Below are 19127 nucleotides of genomic sequence, written 5' to 3' on the forward strand. Positions count from 1 at the left end.
CAGGAGAGTGAAAAAGGCATCCTACCAAATGGAGTAGATCCTCATACTCAAGAAAGGACTTACATGTAGGGGCACCTGGGTGGTTCAGTCGGTTAAGCCTCCGACTTCGGCTCAGGTCAGGATCTCACGGTTTGTGAGTTTGAGCCCCACGTGGGGCTCTGTGCTGACAGCTCAGAGCCTGGAGGCTGCTTTGGATTCTGTGTCTCCCTCTCTCTCTTCCCCTCCCCTGCTCACTCGCCTGTGTGCTCTCTCTCTCTTTCAAAAATAAATAAACTTTAAAAACATAAGAAAAAAAGAAAGGACTTACATGTAGAATATAGTTAAGACTCCTACAAATCAATAATGAAGAAACAACCCAAAAGAAAAACCATAATGAGCAAAAGGCTTCACCAGACATTTCACCAAAGAGGATATCCCAGAGAACAGATGAGCACATGAAGAGGCTCATTTATCAGGAATGTACAAGTTAAAACCAAAAAACATGGCCCTAACTCATATCCACCAGGATAGCTAACATTAAAAAAAATGACAGGACCAAGTGTTAGCAACAATGCAGAGCAAATGGAACCCCCGTTTCCTGCTGGTGGGAAGGTAAATTTTTACCCCTGTCTTGACAACAATTACTAAAGTTGAAAATACACCTCTCGGCAATTTTACTCCTGGGTATACACCCACCAGAAATCTCAATCCATGCAACAAAAGATCTGTACAAGATTGCTCACAGTAGTGCTATTCATAACAGTGTTAAACGAGAAACAACCTGAATGTCTATTAACAGAATGAATAAATCATTATTACATATTTCTACAATGGAATATTATAGACGAGGGTTTCTCAGTGGTGGCATAGTTGACGTTTTAGACCAGATAGTTCTTCGTGGCCAGTCCTGTGCATCATAGGATGTTCAGAGGCATCCTGGGCTCTACAGTAACACCCCTCTCTGCTAGGATGACCAAAAATGTCTCCAGACATGATCAACTATCTCTTGGCAGAGAGGGGGGTGCAAAACTGCCCCCAGTTGAGAACCACAGTTCTGGACTAGAGAGCAAAGAAAACAAAACAGAACAACATGTTGTTATGTAACAACAGTATGAAGGAAACTCAAAAACGTAATATTAAAAGAAAGAAGCCAGAGGCCAAAGAGCACTTACTACTGGATGCTTCCTTTCATATTGAGTTCAAAACCTATCTAATTTATAGTGTTAGAAGTCAGGGTGGTAGTTACCTGTGAGGAAGGAGGAGGTCATGACTAGAACAGACCCAAGAAGGGTTGTAGGGGCACCTGGGACGATCTGGTTTTGATTTGGGTTGGCATGACACAGGTAGGACCAATTCTGGAAAATTTCATACAGATGCACTTTCCTGGATGTATATATCAACAGTGGGTCTACTTCACGGACATAGAGCTCAACGGGAGAGCCACAGATTCCAAAAGAATGTTCTGAACCATCACCGATGAATCCCAGTGTTTTTACACAAACCTGCAGCTAAATTAGATGAGCCTCAAAATTCCCGAAATGTCCACAGATCTACCATTCAAGACCTGGAGTTTTAGATAGAAAATAGCTGCCCCCCTCCCCCCTCCCCCCCCCCCCCACCCGCCTTCTCATGGAAACCTGTCCAAGAATCCTGTTGGCTCCAAGGATGAATCCTGGGCAGAGCCGGACTTCTGGTTCTGCTTGCTCAGACCTTGGGTCCATGGTAAATGTGGTAAAATGTTTCAGTTTCCACTAAACTTCCTAATAGTGGTAAAATGGAATAGAACCCGTTTGTCCCAGGAAGACATAAAACCATATTCATGGGAGGCCTCTTCATGAAGTATATTCAGGATGGATTAAAATGATTCTGAGCTCCGGTTCTGAGAATGCAGAGACCAGAAAATAAATGTACTATTGAAATAAGATTAGCGGTGGATGCTTAACCTACTTTGGGAACAAGCTGTTTTTAATGCTAAGTACCATCCATTCACATTTACATAATTAATGAACTAATTACAAACGAATCTTATCTAATCATTTAAGCAGGCCTCGTGTGACCCATCCTTGCCTTCCTTTCTGTAGTAGAGTAATTGCACTTCCCTGAAAGGCATACGACTTTATTTTAAAAACAATACCCTGTAATTTAGACCTTTTTACTAATTCAAGCCAGCCTCATCCCACGTAAAAATCAACAGGGCGAAAGGAAGTTGGTGTCTCAATCTTGTTCTTTTTTAAACCGAGAGCTGCAAGCCGCGAGTATAGGGCTGCAAATGTTTACAGAAAGCAAATTTTCCCCAGAAAAAGGAAAAGTTGTCATGCCATCGTTTAGCCAAACGAACAGCGGTTGTGTTAAATCGGCACCAAAGCAAATGATACATACAACAGTAATTAGCGAAGATTACACAGTAATTAAAATCACGATGATTATGTGAGTGAGAATAATTTATACAATAATCTCCATGCTCACATTGCAATATGGTACAAGTCCAATAGCAACAGTGGAGAGCCATGTTTGGTAATAAATTCAAAGCACGGCATCACTAATTATGTGGTGATAGATGGGTCACTGAAATTTAGGGATAAAGAAAGTCTCTGACCAGGGTACATACAATTTTATGTGGACTTCCCAAGGCTACCAAATTGGACCTCAAACACTTGAATGTGTCTTCTCTGTTCTCACTCTCCTCCTCTACCCCTTCTCGTCCCTTCTCCAACCCCCGTCCCCCGGCTCTGTCTGCATAATTTTGTCCACTCACATAATGCAACCTTCCCCTTGGTGGAGAATATTTGCTTTGCTTATTTTAAAATTTTTTTAATGTTTTTATTTATTTTTGAGACAGAGAGAGACAGAGCATGAGCAGGGGAGGGGCAGAGAGAGAGGGAGACACAGAATCCGAAGCAGGCTCCAGGCTCTGAGCTGTCAGCACAGAGCCTGATGCGGGGCTCGAACTCACGGACTGTGAGATCATGACCTGAGCTGAAGTCGGACGCTCAACCGACTGAGCCACCCAGGTGCCCCTGCTTTGTTTATTTTTTTAAAAAAATTTATCCACCCCCTATTAGTTTTCTGTTCCAGGTAAGGCATTCTATTGTCCTTTGGGGAAACCCTTCCTCCCCCAGTGTTTCTATGGTTTGAGTGGGAATAAAACCCATATTCCAGAACCAGGTGAGAACACCAACTTGAGCCTAAGGTAAAAGGCTCCTTCATTCCCCTTATCTGTCTGACTGATTTGGAACAGACATGTGATTCCCTTTGGGCCAATGAAAGCCAAGCTCAGGATTTTTGTGGAACTGTTTAGAAGAAAGGTTACTTCTCTTTACTTTTGGACTCTGAGTGGTACAGGCACGAGCTTGAAGATCTTGGCTGCCATCTTGCTACCTCAGAAAAAAGCCAATGCCGAGAGGAGTGGATCAGAGAGGTTGCTGAAGGATCAAATCCCCATGATCACTTTTGAATCCCTGGATCCCCTAATGCCTGAAACTAGACCTACCTTTGGTTTCTAAGCTGCATGAGATAATAGTATTTTTCATTTTGTATAAGCCAGTTAGAGTCGGGCTTTTTTCTGAGGTAGTGACTCAGACACTATAACAAGCTCATGGTCAAGTGGCTGATAAGTTTGGATTAGAAACCAGGTCTACCACACTGCAAAGCCTGTTATCGCCTCTTACCTCTTTTGAAGCGTATCTTCAAGACCTCCGCCACATCTAGTTTAACACAGTGCCCGCCACTGACCTCTGCCCCCGGTCTGCATTCTGGGGTTGCTGAGGCCCAGACCTTGAGCATTCCCCTCTACATTCCATCAAGACTGGAGACAGTCAACCAGCCTGGGAAGTCCACCCTTGGTATTGATTACCAGCATTAGCCATCAAATCACTCTTATGTGGGGCCAGCCTACTTCTCTATCCACTGTCATTCATTTGTTCCATGCATATTTATTGAGTGTCTACTATGTGTCAGCCACTGTGCTAGGTGTTGAGGTACAAGAGGAAAAAGGTGAAGTTTGTTTCCTTAAAAGGCTCACTGCCCCATGAGGGAGAAAGACACCCAAACAGATAAGCTCAACATAATATGGTAAGTGCTATGGGAGAGGGCTGTGTGGGGTCTGTAGGACTGTGGTGGTCATGCACCTGACCCAGCCGGGGCATCAGGAAGCCTCCAAAAGCAGGTAACCCACGAGCTGAGTCTTGGAGAATGAGTAAGAGTCTGCTAAGCACAGAAACAAGAGAAGGGTGTCTAGTCAGAGAGAATATCATGGACAAAAGATCAAAGAGGGGGGCCAAGAACATAATGTATGGGGGAGAGCTTTAGTCCATATGGGGCACAAAATATGAAGAAGACAGAGAGGGTAATGAGACCAGAAAGGTAGGCAAAAGCCAGATCATGAAGGGAGCCGTAGGCCTGCTAAGGCATCTGAATTCCATCCTGTTCTATCCGGGAGGGCAGAGATCAAAGTTTTCTGTCCAGGGCAGATGGCAATTATTTTTAGCTTAAAAGCCATCTGATTTCCATTACAAGTACTCAATTCTGCCATCACGGTGCAAAGATAGTCATAAACAATATGTAAAATCAAAAACAATAAGGTGGACAAGTCTGTGTTCCAATAAAACTTTATAAAATCAGGTCGAGGGCCAAATTTGGCCTGCAAGCAGGAGTTTGCTGACTCTTGCAGTAAGAGACGGGAAGCCACTGCAACTAGACTTTCATTTTAATTTGTTTTAATTTGTTTTATTACATTTCTTTATTTTGGAGAGGCAGAGAGACAGAGCATGAGCGGGGGAGGGACAGAGAGAGAGAGGGAGACACAGAATCCGAAGCAGGCTCCTGGCTCCGAGCTGTCAGCCCAGAGCCCGACACAGGGCTCGAACCCACGGACCGTGAGCATGACCTGAGCCGAAGTCGGACGCCCAACCGACTGAGCCCCCCAGGCGCCCCAACTAGACTTTCATTTTAAAAGCATCACCCTGGCTGAAGTATAGAGAATGGACGAAGGAAGGACAATATTGGAAGTTCTTTGCCAGCACCTAGGACAGAAATGACGGTAGCCCGACTTACCGGTGTTGGTGGTGAGGATGGGAAGAAGCAGAGAGAGCCAAGAACGTTGAGACGGGGCAGAATAAACAAGATTTGGGGATCCGATGAATATGAGGATGAAAGAGAAGACATGAGAGTCTGAGACGACCCAGCTTGGGAGGCTTTATGAATGAGAGAACCATCAAATTCGACACTGATAACACAGAGTAGGCGGGAAGGCAGGAGTTTCCTCCCAGATATGCTGAGTGAAGACATCTGGTTAGTGATGTGGTTGGCGATCTTCTCGGTACAGGCAGTGAGATATGATGTCTACATTTAAAACCCGGGAGAGGGGCGCCTGGGTGGCTCAGTCGGTTGGGCGGCCGACTTCGGCTCAGGTCATGATCTCGCGGTCCGTGAGTTCGAGCCCCGCATCGGGCTCTGTGCTGACCTGCTCAGAGCTTGGAGCCTGTTTCGGATTCTGTGTTTCCCTCTCTCTCTGACCCTCCCCCGTTCATGCTCTGTCTCTCTCTGTCTCAAAAATAAATAAACATTAAAGAAAAATTAAAAAAAAATAAAAAATAAAAAAAAAATAAAACCCGGGAGAATGTAAGAGTTGGAGGTCTAGACTGGGCGTTTTCCCACTTACGATAAGGGTGTTAAAAATCACGAGACGATCGTCTGGGATCAGGTGGAAAGCAAAGCAGCAGATGAGGGTGGTGCCCCGTGAAACCCCCCACCCACACACATTTGGGGACTGGGGGTGGAAAGGAAAAGACCAGGGGTTTGAGGAGCTCCAAGGAGCAGAAATGTCTAAGAGGCCAAGTAAACAGAGAAGTGTTCGGCAGTTGCTAAGGGCAGGGATACGTCTAGAAAAAAGATCAAGACTGGAGCACATCCCCCGATGTGTCCCTTGGGAATCTACTGGCGTGGTGAGGCAGGTTTCAGGGAGCGGTGGGGGCCGGGCTCCGGGTTGTAGGCAACGAACGAGGCACAAACGTGAGGCGTATGAGTGCAGATGGCACGTGCGGACCCCCACTCTGAAGAAGCCTGGCTCCAAAGAGGAGAAAAAGGTGGACTTCGGTGGGACTCCGGGGTGACGGGGGGGAGCACACCATTAGGATGGGGAGGACCTCAAGGTGTTTCTCACTTGTGAAGAAGGACGACCGGAATGGGCAGTTGAGCAAACAGGAGAGACAGGGGACACTAAGTGGACCGGAGGGCTGCAGGGGAGGGGGGTGTGTGGGGTGCAAAATGGGTGCCGGCAGGGCCGGATCTCGTCTTCTGAGACCAGAGGGAAGATGGGGAGAGGTCCCCTGCTTTAACACTCTTCCAGCAGGGCAGTGGCCGCAGAGGCCAGGCACACGGCAGGGGCCGAGCTGACCGTCCCTGGATGGCCCTGGCACCACCTGCAGCCAGGTGTTAAGAGAGATTCCTGAGCCAAGTGTTCCTGCCACCACCAAACCCATAAACTTCCTCTCTGGGGGCCACGAAGGTAATTTAGTGTCTCCATCTCCAGAAGCGCTTGCATTTATCAGCAGCAGCTGCACGGTTCCTGGTCTGTAAATCATAAGGCTCTAGGTGTATTTCTCTTGGGCTGACGTCCCTTATAAATAATGCAGTGAATGCTTTTATTTTTCTGGCAGAAGACTGCTTTCTCTCTCTCCTCTGTTTTTAAAGTGACCTTCTTTCTCAGTCAAATTCGAAACGTCCAAGAGTCTCCTCTATTGAGCCCTACGACGTGCCGGGTAACACGGGGCTGGGGACACGGGCGTCTCAGGCTCTACTACCTACCGTCTCCTGGCAGAAAGGACACTGGGACGATCTGGTACCCATATCTGGTAGTAGTATCTAATCAAGTTTAAAATGCAAATGCCCTTGGACCCTGAGAAGAGTCTGCCCATGTGGATGAGAATGTGTGTGTTTTTATTTTTTTTTTAATTTCAAGTTTTATTTATTTATTTTGAGAGACGGGGGGGGGGGGGAGAGAGAGAGAGAGAGAGAGAGTGCATGCATGAGCAGGGGAGGGGTAGAGAGAGAGAGTTCCAAGCAGCCTCCACACTCAGCACACGAGCCCGATGTGGGGCTCGATCTCATGACCGCGAGATCACCGCCTGAGCCCATGTCGGACGCTTCACCTACTAAGCCACCCAGGCGCCCTGAATGTGTGTGTGTTTTAAAGGCTTACAAGCTCAGAGAAAATACCTTGAAAACAGCTAAAAGCGGAACAAGAAGCCTTTAGTTAAAGAATCCATGGCTTAGCTTGCACACCTTTTGCAGGAATTAAAAGAATGGTAACAGACCTAGGCATACTGATTAGGAATGATCGCCAAAATATATTGTTGAGGGATGTCGAAGGAGAGAAAGACATTGTAAGAATTTATGTACCCCATCATGTACATAACAAAGCATCCTATCATTGATGGTGGATACCTTTGGGAAGGGAGCTGAGATGGGGGTCACCCTGGTTAAGAGGGTTTTAGCTTTATCTGTTCTATTTTGAGTTCCTGAACAGGGCGGGGAGCGGGGGCAGGGAGTATTTGTAGATTACTTGTGCAATTAGGAAGAGCTGGAGGGCACTTGAGCTCTAAGCCAGGCCGTCACTATACGCTTGGGTAAGGTATTTCCCTCTCCAGACCTCCATGTCCCCCGTCTGTGTAATGAACAAATCACATCAGATAATTCTAGGGCTTCTTTCCAACTCAGAAGTTCTTGCAGCTTTAAATTGGAACCGTATTCCAAGGACAGTGCTCAAAATGTTCAGGGCTTGATCTGGGGGATCTGGCACTCAGTAGGTATCTTTCGGATGGCTGCTGAATGTTGAGTAATAATCCTTATGCAATTTTAATAGTAAGAACAGCTGTATGCCAGTAAATGCTGCAGGTGAGTAATCTGCATCCCCAACCTTGGATAAATGTCAGAGAGCCCATGGCAGGGAAGCAGATACAAATACAGGCTTTGGAGGGATTCAAACCTGGGTTCCAATACCCGCCCTTCCACTTGGCTGCTATGGGATACTGATCAATTACCGACTCTCTGTGACTCGCAGTCAGGGCTGAGCTGTGACCAAGTATGGTTACTATTTCTGTTCCAGCCTGGATGTTACGGTCAGTTACTCACTCGACAAACATTCATTGAGCACCAACTGTGTACCAGCCCCAGGGATACAGATATAAGGAAAATAGACAAGAAGTTTACGGTCCCTCCTTGCCTCCTGCCCTTTCACTGTCCCTGAGCACCACTGCTCTGAGCTGTCCTGGGACAAGCCTGAGGACTCGGAAGGGGAGAGGGGAAGAAAAAGGGGGGTGAGGCCCTGGCGAGAGCTGCCTGAGCATGTGGAGGCAGGCTCTGCCTCAGGCAGAGCTCTAGAAGCCGGGGTAAGACCATCTGTGCCTGAATCGGTTGTCTCCTCTCTGTCTCTGGGCCTCAGATTCCTCTGCTGCCACATGGGGGTAATGTCTGTCTCCTGGGCTTCCTCTGGGCATCCAGCAGATACTGACACGAATAAAGCTAATTTTCTTGAGCTCTCTCTAGGTGCCAGGCTCCGAATGAAGACAAATGTGTGCATCATCTCATTAACCTGACAACAACCCAGATTTATTCACAGAGAAACACGGACAGAGAAGTTGAAAGATCTTGCCCCAGATCTCGCTGCCGCAAAGGAGCAAATAGAGGGTTGGAATCCACATGCTGCGACTTCCGTCCGTGCACCCAAACCACGGCAGCCTCCCACCTCCCACTCACACGGGTGTTCGGCCACTTAGGATGTAACCGAAGGGCTAAGGATCCTTATCACGCACGTCACTACAGGCATGCTTCGGAGATATTGTGGGTCCCGTTCCAGACCACCGCAATAAAGTGAGGATTTCAATAAAGTGAGTCAAGTAAATTTTTTAGTTTTCCAGTGCACATTAAAGTTATGTTTGCACCACACTATTACATCGTAGTCCATTAGGTGTGCAACAGCATTATGTTTTTTAAAAGCATACTTAAGGGGCACCTGGGCGGTTTAGTCTGTCAGGCTTCGACTTCAGCTCAGGTCATGATCTCGCGGTCTATGAGTTCGAGCCCCGCGTCGAGCTCTGTGCTGACCGCTCGGAGCCTGGAGCCTGCTTCCGATTCTGTGTCTCCCTCTCTCTCTGCCCCTCCCCTGCTCATACTCTGTCTCTCTCAAAAATAAACATTAAAAAAAAGCCTGATCAAGTCCATACCTTAATTAAACCTTTATTGCTAAAAATGTGAACCATCATCTGAGTTTTTGGTGAGCCATCATCGTTTTGCTGGTGGAGGGTCTGGCCTCAGTGGTGATGGCTGCTGACTGATCAGGGTGAAGGTCGCTGAAGGCTGGGGTGGCTGTGGCAGTTTCTTAAAATAAGCCCACATATTGTGCGCCCCATCAATTGACTCTCCTTTTCACGAATGATTCCTCTGCAGCAGGCGATGGTGTTTCATAGCATTTTAGCCACAGTGGAACCTCTTTCAGAATTGGAGACCGTCCTTACAAACCCCACCGCTGCTTTCTCAGCTACGTGTGTAGAACCTTCTGAATGCCTTCTTGTCACGTCGACAGTCTTCGCGGCATCCTCACAAGGAGCACAGTTCATCTCCAGGAACCACTCTCTTTGCTCATCTGTGAGAAGCAACTCCTCCTCTGTTCACGCTTACCACGGGTTTCTAGCAATTCGGTTCCCCCTTCAGGCTCCACCTCCAGTCCCTGCTCTCCTGCCGTCTCCACCCCATCTGCAGCTACCTCCCCCACTCAAGTCTAAACTCCTCCACCCTTCCATGCGGGATGGAATCCACTTCGTCCGCACTCCTGTTAACGTCGCTATCTTGACCTCTCCCGTGAATCAAGAACATTCTTAATGTTCTTCAGAAAGGTGAATGCTTTCCAGAAGCCGCCATAGACAGGGAGTCCTCTGATGGATCCGGGCAAATTGGGAAGCTTCCTGTCCATCGGTAGCACACCCGGTCACCCAAGAGCTCCGATGGCGTGGGGATGTATGATGAGATTAATGCTGTTTTCAGGCCTGCTAACACAACATCCATTCTGCAGCCCACGGACCAAGGAGTAATTTCAACTTTCAGGTCTTATGATGGAAGAAATGCATCTGAAAGCCGCCTTGGCTTCTCCTCTCTAGCTACGAAAGTCCTCCGACAGTGGGAGCTTCCGTCTGCACTGAGCCTCTGCTGTCTTCACGAATGACCGTAGCCAGATCTTCTGGATAACTTGCTGCAGCTTCTACACGAGTGCTTGCTGCTCCACACCCTGCACTCTTGGGTTCCGGGGGCGGCGTCTTTCCTTAAACCTCGTGACCCAATCTCTGCTAGCTTCGAACGTTTCTTCTGCAGCTTCCGCACCTCTCTCAGCCCTCACGGAATGGAAGAGAGTTCAGGCCTTGCTCTGGATTGGGCTTTGGCTTAAGGGAGTGTGGTGCCGGGTTTGATCCTCATCCAGACCACTGAAACTTTCTCCAGATCAGCAGGAAGGCTGTTTCTTTTCTTATCATTCGTGAACTCACTGGAGTAGCACTTGTCACTTCCCTCCAGAACTTTTCCTTCGTGTCCACCGGTCGGCTAAGCGTTTGGCACAAGAGGCCCAGCTTTCGGCCTCTCTGAGCTTTCGAGGTGCCTTCCTCACTAAGCTGAATTGTGTCTAACTTTTGATCTAAAGGGAGAGATGTGCGACTTTTCCTTTCACATGCACACTTAGAGGCCACTGTAGGGTTATTCGTTGGCCTAATTTTAATATCACTGTGTCGTAGGAAATAGGGAGGCCCAAGGAGAGGGAGAGGGGCTGGGACACGGCGGATCAGTAGGGTCGTCAGAACATACACAACACTTACTGACTAAGTTCACCATCTTACATGGATGTGTTTCGTGGCGCTCCAGGATAATTACAATGGCAACATCAGAGATCACGGATCACAGATGGCCATGGCAAATAAAATAATGAGGGGAAAGTTGGAAATGTTGCAAGAATCACCAAAATGTGACACAGAGAGACAGATCAAATGCTGTTGGAAAAATGGCACCCGTAGGCTTGCTTGACAAACCTCCAGTTTGTAAGTAACACAATATCCGACAGTGCAACAGAGCGAACACGACAAAATCGTATGCCGGCGCGATTATAATTACAAAGCTCGGATATTATGTTAATGCGCATTCACATGCTGTTATGGCTGCCTCCAGTTCTGCTTCACTGCCTTATACACTGGCCGATGGGGAGAAACAGGGGCGTTTACTTATCAGGAGAGAATAAGTCCTCAACCTTTGGGGTTCACGGAGGAGGTGGCTTTTTCTCCATATAGGCCTTTATTTTTAATTAAGAGCAGCAATCAGATGATCTTGCTTTAATTAACTCCCCTGATGCATCCACACTCTAGGAGCCTCTCTCTGATATTTTCGATGTCAAGTTTTTCAGCCTAAGATTTATCTGCAGGCATGCGCCAGACATTTGCCATTTGCTGAATATGCCTGAAAGGTTAGCGTGAACTTCCACCCCCTTCTTTTTGTAGAGACAGCCCCCTCCTTCAGAGCAAACACATTTCAAGTCAGGAAGGGATTGTCTGTATTTGCTCCTTGAGTCTCTGACTTTTCTTTCTGTCTTTTCACGTTGGGTCTTCTGCTACCACAAAAGGAGTATGCATTTCATCTTAATTACGCGTCTGCTTAATCCATAATTTCTGATTTATGGCTGTTAGCTCCTAATTATAAGAGGGCCGCCCTTGAAAAGGAAAACCAAATGAGCTGAGAGAAACGAGGCTGAAAAACTAGGGTGATGATGGATTTAAGCCCTAAACTAAGGGTGCATCCTGAGGCCCGTTTATTGAAGGAACCTATTGTTGGCAATCCTACAGATTTGTGAGAGTTTCGTCTCAGGCTGTAACTGAATCCATCACCCTCTGTGATGGGGAAAATATAAAACCTTGACATTCAGAACAAAGCTAAAATCTCTGAGGGAGAAATTATCCAGCCTAACTGTCAATGATACTGATTTGCCATTTAAAAAAAAAAAACACAAACTCAAATACAGAAACACTTAAGTGAATATGTTTACAAAAGAAAAATTTAAATCCAGAACCATCCATACATGGAAAACAAGGAGGGCTTGCTTTAGATAGAAGGAAACTATAATAAATCCACAGTTATTTAAAAAATGTTCACCACATGCTTTTTAAAAAATCATCATGAAAATGGTGCTTTAGTGAGGGCTGCATTAGATCTTCATCATTTTAACTGTTGGGAGCAGTAAACACAATTATATTTCCTGTTGCACAGATGAGGAAGTGAAGGCTCAGAGAAGATAATCGACCTGCCTAAAGTCCTTCAGGTAAGAAGTGGCAGGGTCATAGCTCAAACTGTCCAAGACCATGCCTATGCTGGAGAAAGTGGAAGACATGAACAACAGCCTTTGAAGGATGAGATTTTTCAAGCTATTGGCCATCCAGAGACAGCAGGGAGATACTCTTACCTGGGACTGAGCGTGTGGCTGCTGATGACTGACTGTCGAGAGGGGGTCCTCACGGTATCTGTGGCCAGGGACAGAGTACAACTCAGCCAGGACTGCAGACTGCCTTCTGGCTGGGAGCTGAGGATGGAGACATTATCTCTAGAACCAGAAGACAGGATGCTGTCAGCACAATGACAACCACGGTAACAGCAATAACTAGATATTAACCCCTAAGCATAAGCCAGGCATGTGCTACATGCTGTACTCCCATAACGTCAATCAGTGCTCACAACACCATCCCTGAGACGTGAGAGCCAGTGCTGTCCCCATTATATAGATGAGAGTAAACGGAATTTGAGGAGGCTAATTTGGGTCTTGCCAAGGTCATCCGTCTAGTTAGTGAAAAAGTTGAGATGCCAGCCCTGGTTTCTCCGATTCTAATGCCCTTGCTACTAACTACTGCTCTTCCTTGGGGAGATAAGCACTCTAATATAGATATTGAGGCAATTCTGATTTTAAAGTAAAATTTGGCATTGAATTTTATACCAAGTGATAAGCCCATGGAATATGTCAAGTGTGAAGGTCTTAACTTCTTGCCTGCCTTAACCAGAATGTCTTTGTAGACAGAGCCTTTGCTTTTATGTCCCCTAATTCTGAAAGCAGCACAGGGTGAGGCTATGTGGGCCTGTCACTGATTTGGGTACTCAATGATTATTCTGTTTTCTAGTTGATATACTCACTCAACTATTATCTGTCAATATTTATATCAATCTTTATATCTATAACTATATATCTATTTTGATATCTGTATCTGTATTTATATATGCCTATATTTGTATCTGTCTATAAATTCATTTGTTTGTTTATAGCATGCTCCATGCCGGGCACCATGGGAAGGACGTATAAACATGAACCCAACACTGAACTTGTCCTCAAGACTCCATCTTACCAGAGTAGACATCTATAGAGATAACCACAACATAAAGGAGAAAATTATTAAGGCCATAGAGAGGGATAGAAAGTAGGAAAATTAGGAGGGAGCCTTGATTTGCTTCTTGGAGGCATAAGGGAAGGCATCAAGTAGGGATAGCTGAGCCACAACTTGTTTGAAGGCTGGGGGTTGGCCACGCAGGGCCTGGGGAAAGGACTTTGAGCTGGAGGGAACAGCATACACATAGGTATGGACGTTGGAAAAGGGCAGGGCATGGGTGATATGCAAAATAGGAGTCCCAGGTACAGAGGGAAATAGGGTCAGGTATGTGTGTCATTCTGAGGTAATAGGGAGCCACTGAAAGTATTTGGTGGGGACAGTGGTATGGTAAGTCATGGGCTTCTCTGTCTAAAAGAAGTTGGGCTGTTCAATAATGTGTCCCCAGTGCTATATGTTGTGACCATGGAGTCAGAGCTATCGTGGCATTGCCAGTAATTCTCCAAGCGGGCGTGCATGTTCCCTCTGCGGACTGGACCCGGAGAGCCAAGGGCTTGCCCTTGGCTTCAATGTCAACTGCTCAATTCCACTCAGGGTTCACTTACATCTCTTTTCCGCCACGGCTGGTGCAGTCCACTGCTGTCTGGACACTAGAAAGAGACACAAGAATGAGTCTGTCCCCCTTGTGCTTCCAGGGGAAGAACATGGTCTTCGATGTCAGACAAACTTCCAGCCTTTGCCCCTGTGTGATCTCAGGCAAGTCACCCTCCTTCTCTGACACTCCTGGGCTCCTTTGTAAAATGCGGTGACGAATGGGGTTTGGTTGTGGGGCAGACTAAGAGAGATAACCCTTGTAAACATCGCGGCCTGGTTCCTGACAAATAAATAGTGTTGATTAAAAGGCAACAACCATTATCCCTGCTCTTGTTTGAGTACAACCAGTACTGCTGTTATTAACAGCGTCATTATTGTCAACAAGCAAGGCGTTTGCTTTATGTTCTTTGTGAGTGCGAGTGAATCAGACAAGAGGGCAGGTGGCCAGCTTTCCAGGGCGTTCTGGGAAACTCCGAGACTAATTACAGTGGTAGCTGTTCCTTAGGGAGCATCCCTTCATTCAACAAAGATGCTCTACCTGTGATCTCATCTAACCATCCCGCCTATCTCCATTTAGTGAATGAGGAAAGGCACACCCTTGTAAGGTCACATAGCTTTGAATCCATCCCAGGTCTGTAAAAGCTATTAACCTCATGCTCTTTACCAGTTGTCCCGAATGCGGGTGTGGACAACCAGACCACACCCTCGGACACCAGAGACCTCATCTGAATCCTGGCTTCACAAGCCAGGGCCTCCCGCTTTGTTCTTCGCATGGAATCTGGGGAATTCCTTCCTTAGAAAACCCAGTTGTTCTCCAAGGGATGTACCTGTGGTTCCTTGGTCCCTATCCTCGAGGATCCGTCAGTCTTGGGGCTCCTATTCATATCTATCTGTCCCCACCAGACTGCAAGAGCCCCTCATGATCCAAGAACGTGTTTTATTCATATCTTTAGCCCCAGGGCTCAGGCCAGACCAGAAGTCCTTTCAGACAATGTTTTGTGAATCCAATGAGCTCCAGCCATGGGCTAAGTCCAACCTACAAACGTTTTTTATAAATAAAGTTTTATTAAAACACAGCCACACTAACTCATTTCCATGTTGCGCATCACTGCTTTTGCTCTACCGTAGCAGAGTAGTTGCAAGAAAGATCATGTGGCCCCCACAGCCTAACATATTTACTATCTAGCCCTTTATTTTTTATCATTTTTTAAAAATGTTTATTTATTTTTGAAAGAGAAAGACAGAGCATGAGCAGGGGAGGGGTAGAGAGAGAGGGAGACACAGAATCCAAAGCAGGCTCCAGGCTCTGAGCTGTCAGCACAGAGACCGACGTGGGGCTCGAACTCATGGACCCCGAGGTCATGACCCGAGCCGAAGTCAGACGCTTAACCGACTGAGCCACCCAGGAGCCCCACTGTCTAGCCTTTTAAAGAAAGGATTGCTGTGACCTCTCCACCATAACAAAAGCAACCTTTGTGAATGACCCTGGGAGAAGAAGAAGAACGACCCCCAGAGATGCCCATGTCCTAATCCTTAATCCCAAGAACCTGGAGCTACATTTCCTGACAGGGTAGAAGGGACTCTGCAGATGTGGTTAAGGTTAAGCATCCTGAGATGGGGAGATTATCCTGGATTATCTGGGTGGGCCCAACCTAGGCCCTCACATCCTTCAAAGCAGGGAACTTTCCCCAGATATGGTCAGAGGAAGATGTGGCTATGGAAGATTGGCCGAGAGGCAATATTGCCGGCTCTAGAGATATAAGTGTCACAAGGTGTTTTGGTATCTTCTACAACCTGGAAAAGGTAAGGAAATGCATTCTCCCCTAGAGTCTCCAGAAGGAACACAGTCCCTTTGATACCTTTATTAGGCCAGGGAGATCCTTGCTGGGCTTTTAAAAAAAATGTTTATTTATTTTTGAGAGAGAGAGAGAGTGAGAGCGAGCATGAGGAGGGCAGGGGCAGACAGAGGGTAGCAGAGGATCCGAGGGGGGCTCTGTGCTGATAGCAGGGAGCCCGATGAGGGGTTCAAACTCACGAACTGTGAGATTATGACCCGAGCTGAAGTTGGATGCTCAACCAACTGGGCCACCCAGACGCCCCAATCCTCGTTCGGCTTCTAAACAACAGAACTGTAAGATAATAAATCTCATGTTGGTTTAAGCCACTAAATTTGTGTTAATTTGCTACGGCACAAAAAAAAAAAAAAAAAAAAAAGCAACCCTGCAGTAGAACAAAACTGTCTTTGCTGGGTGACCCTGAATCTTCTTGAGGATCTATAGACAAAGTTTTGATGGAGCTTTTCTTTAAATGCTTACTGATTTATTTTGAGAGAGAGGAACAGAGGATCCTAAGCAGGCTTTGCAATGACAGTGCAGAACCCAACTCAGGGCTCCAGTTCACAGACAGAAATCATGCCCTGAGCTGAAATCCATAGCCAGATGCTTAACCGACAGAGCCACCCACGTGCCCCTTGATGTAACTTTTTAACAAACTATTGAAAATATTTAAAAAAAAACCCACTTTGCGGGGAGTGCCTGGATGATTCAGCGGGTTAAGTGTGTGAATGGTTGGACAGCACAGAACCTGCTTGGGATTCCCTGCCCCCCTCTCTCTCCACCCTGAAGTGGTCAATGTGAGTAGATCCGATTCTGATCCTCCTGCTGCTCTGGGTCTTTCCATGCCTCTGCTGGGTTAGGGTTGTGGAAAGAATAAGACACTGAGAGAAAAGGCGACCAAAGCCTAGGGGCCTCGCTGTGTGGCACGGGTCTACTCTCTTTCCTTCTTGCGATCTCAATTTCCCTCATTTGGGGTAAGCCTCTGGCTCCTGCCAGACTCTGGCTATCACAGGAGCTAATCCCAGGGCCCGCTTCTGCCTTAACAGAAAGAATCGGGTTTTCTAAGCCAATATTCTCTATGAGAAATCAGCAGGCAGCAGGCGTGACCCATCACTGCTGTATCAATGACTGTTGCACCCTGTATCACCACGCAGGGAAAAAAAATGGTGAAGAATCTTAAGAAGCAATCTCGTAAGAGGGTAAGATTATCAGTGGTCATTATTAGTGCCTTCGAAGCCCTGTGACTCTGGAAAAGAACCAGCCGCGAGAAATAAAAAGACACAGGTATGGATGCTTATGGAAAATAATCTTACGTTTTTATAGAAATTTTCATCTGTGCACTGGTTGCTTTTGCCTGTGAACTCATGTCACTGCACTTTCACAGAACTCCTGAGGTTAAAGTCAAGGTCTGCTGGCCATTCTGCCTGTCGACTTCCTGATGAATTACCATCCAGGCCAAGCGTGGTGTCCAGGCTGGACCCCACGCTACCCGCCATTTTTGAAGGTCTCGACAAAAATGGAGTGTGTCTGAAATAAAGAGGCGGGGTGGAGACGGGCTTCTGGAAGCCACCTCACGCCTTATGGTCTGAGAAACTGCGGAAGGCACTTAACAGCTTCGTTCTGAGGTGGTCTGCAGCTTGGAAGGAGGGGGAGGGGAAAGGCTTTCAGGCTGAAGCAGGCTATTTTGTTCTGCGTGATCCTGAGACTCATTGAACCAGATGGGTAGAAATCGCCACCAGGTTGACTTTTTATAAGCTGTGGATTATTGGTCCTGGTAGATACTGGAGTTTGTACACCACAGTCTACAGAGCCTTTGCATTCTTGGAGACCTCACAGGGGCGTCTAAGGGGTCAGGGAGAGAGACCAAGTAGGGAGGCTTGACCCCGAACCTTCATTTCTTTCTGCACTCCATCCTAAGTTAGAATTTTCTCCAGGACTTTGTGTTGGTATACAAAATAAAAAGGGGTGGGGTTCTACTTGAGAGGGAGTTTGAAACCCACTGACCCCTTTATCCTATGAAGAAAGAGTCTCTGTGCTCCAAGTTCCAAAATGGGACTGCATTTTTTACTGCACCGCCTGTCTTTTTTTTAATGTTTATTTGTTTTGAGAGAGCAAGAGTGAGCATGAGTGGGGAGGGGCAGAAAGAGAGGGAGAGAGGGAGAATCCCAAGCAAGCTCCCCCTACTGTCAGCGCAGAACCCACTGCAGGGCTCGAACCCACAAACTCTGAGATCATGACCCGAGCCCAAATCGAGAGTCGGACGCCCAGCAGACGGAGCCACCCAAGCACCCCAACGTACCTCCTGTCATAACGTAGAAGGTGAATATTGCTGGTGGTGGTGATGATGATGATTTTAATGTGTTGACTAGGCAAGCAGAGGCCCAGGAAGGGCAGGAGACCTGGTCCGCATCTATTTGGCGGTGCAGCCCGGACAGAACCCTGTCTCCTGACTCATCGGTGGCTCTTTCTCTCACGTTGGCGCACGTGGCTTTTAAAGAACTTGTGCCAAGCATTTGCGGACAGGGGCTTGCTGCTAAGCAAGATAATTAATTACATGTCTTCTGTTGTGGTCCTTCAGCGAGAGTCTCCATCAGACAACTCCAGTCTAAACGCACACACTGCCTGGGAAGTAACGCGTGAATGCGTTGGCCCCCGGTCCCAGTGACACAGACACGCATCCACCAGAGTGACAGGCCAGTTACTGGGTGGAGAACAAGGACCGTGACAAGAGAAAGGGGGAAGAAGGGGTCTGTTGAACACGACAGCAGAGTTTGCTTATCGGGAGTGTGGGGGGTGGGGTCCGCCTGGAAATCATCGCGGCCCCTGCACTTGCTGCCTGAGCCCAAGCCGGCTCCTCGACTTCTCAAACTCCAGTGTCCTCATTCACAAACTGGGTACCAGCCTCAAAAGTTGGGAGACAATGTCTACAAAACAAGTAGGTTGTGCAGCCTGACACAAAGCGGGTCCTCAGCAAAGAGTACCCGCCTGCCTGGGGGATCCAGTCCTCCCAAGCTAGAAGGACGCTCGGAAAGCCAGATGGCCTCCGTGGCATCATTTAAACGTGTGCTATCCTGCAGTAGGGAGCCACGCTGTGCTTGGGAATGGGGCATCAACCTTCTCAGAATAATGGAGACAGGCTCTGAGTCTGTATCTTTTTAACAGTCTGGCTGGAGCCCGGGACCCCTAATAAATTAACTCAAAATTGTGCCCGTGGCGGGAGCTGCAATCTTTGGAGCGACCCACATCTTCCCACTTTTCTCACTGCGGCCTAATTTTACCCAGGCTGAGAAACATACAAGTCACATACAACACAGCAATGGAAGGCACC

At 47.2% G+C, this 19127-nt stretch overlaps 1 protein-coding gene across 3 annotated transcripts in view; it reads right to left on the reverse strand.

The window, feature by feature from the left end:
• The window catches only part of MYO18B (myosin XVIIIB), a 255506-nt gene that overhangs the window by 14329 nt on the left and 222050 nt on the right, over nt 1-19127 (reverse strand). For all 3 annotated transcript variants that reach the window (XM_027050907.2, XM_027050908.2, XM_027050910.2), the window contains 2 exons: nt 13976-14020; nt 12464-12601 (listed from right to left, as the gene is read on the reverse strand). In XM_027050907.2, the coding sequence (XP_026906708.2) occupies nt 12464-12601; nt 13976-14020 (183 nt within the window). The remainder of the gene's footprint in view (nt 1-12463; nt 12602-13975; nt 14021-19127) is intronic.

Source organism: Acinonyx jubatus, chromosome D3 (genome assembly GCF_027475565.1).
Source record: "Acinonyx jubatus isolate Ajub_Pintada_27869175 chromosome D3, VMU_Ajub_asm_v1.0, whole genome shotgun sequence".
NCBI lineage: Eukaryota > Metazoa > Chordata > Mammalia > Carnivora > Felidae > Acinonyx > Acinonyx jubatus.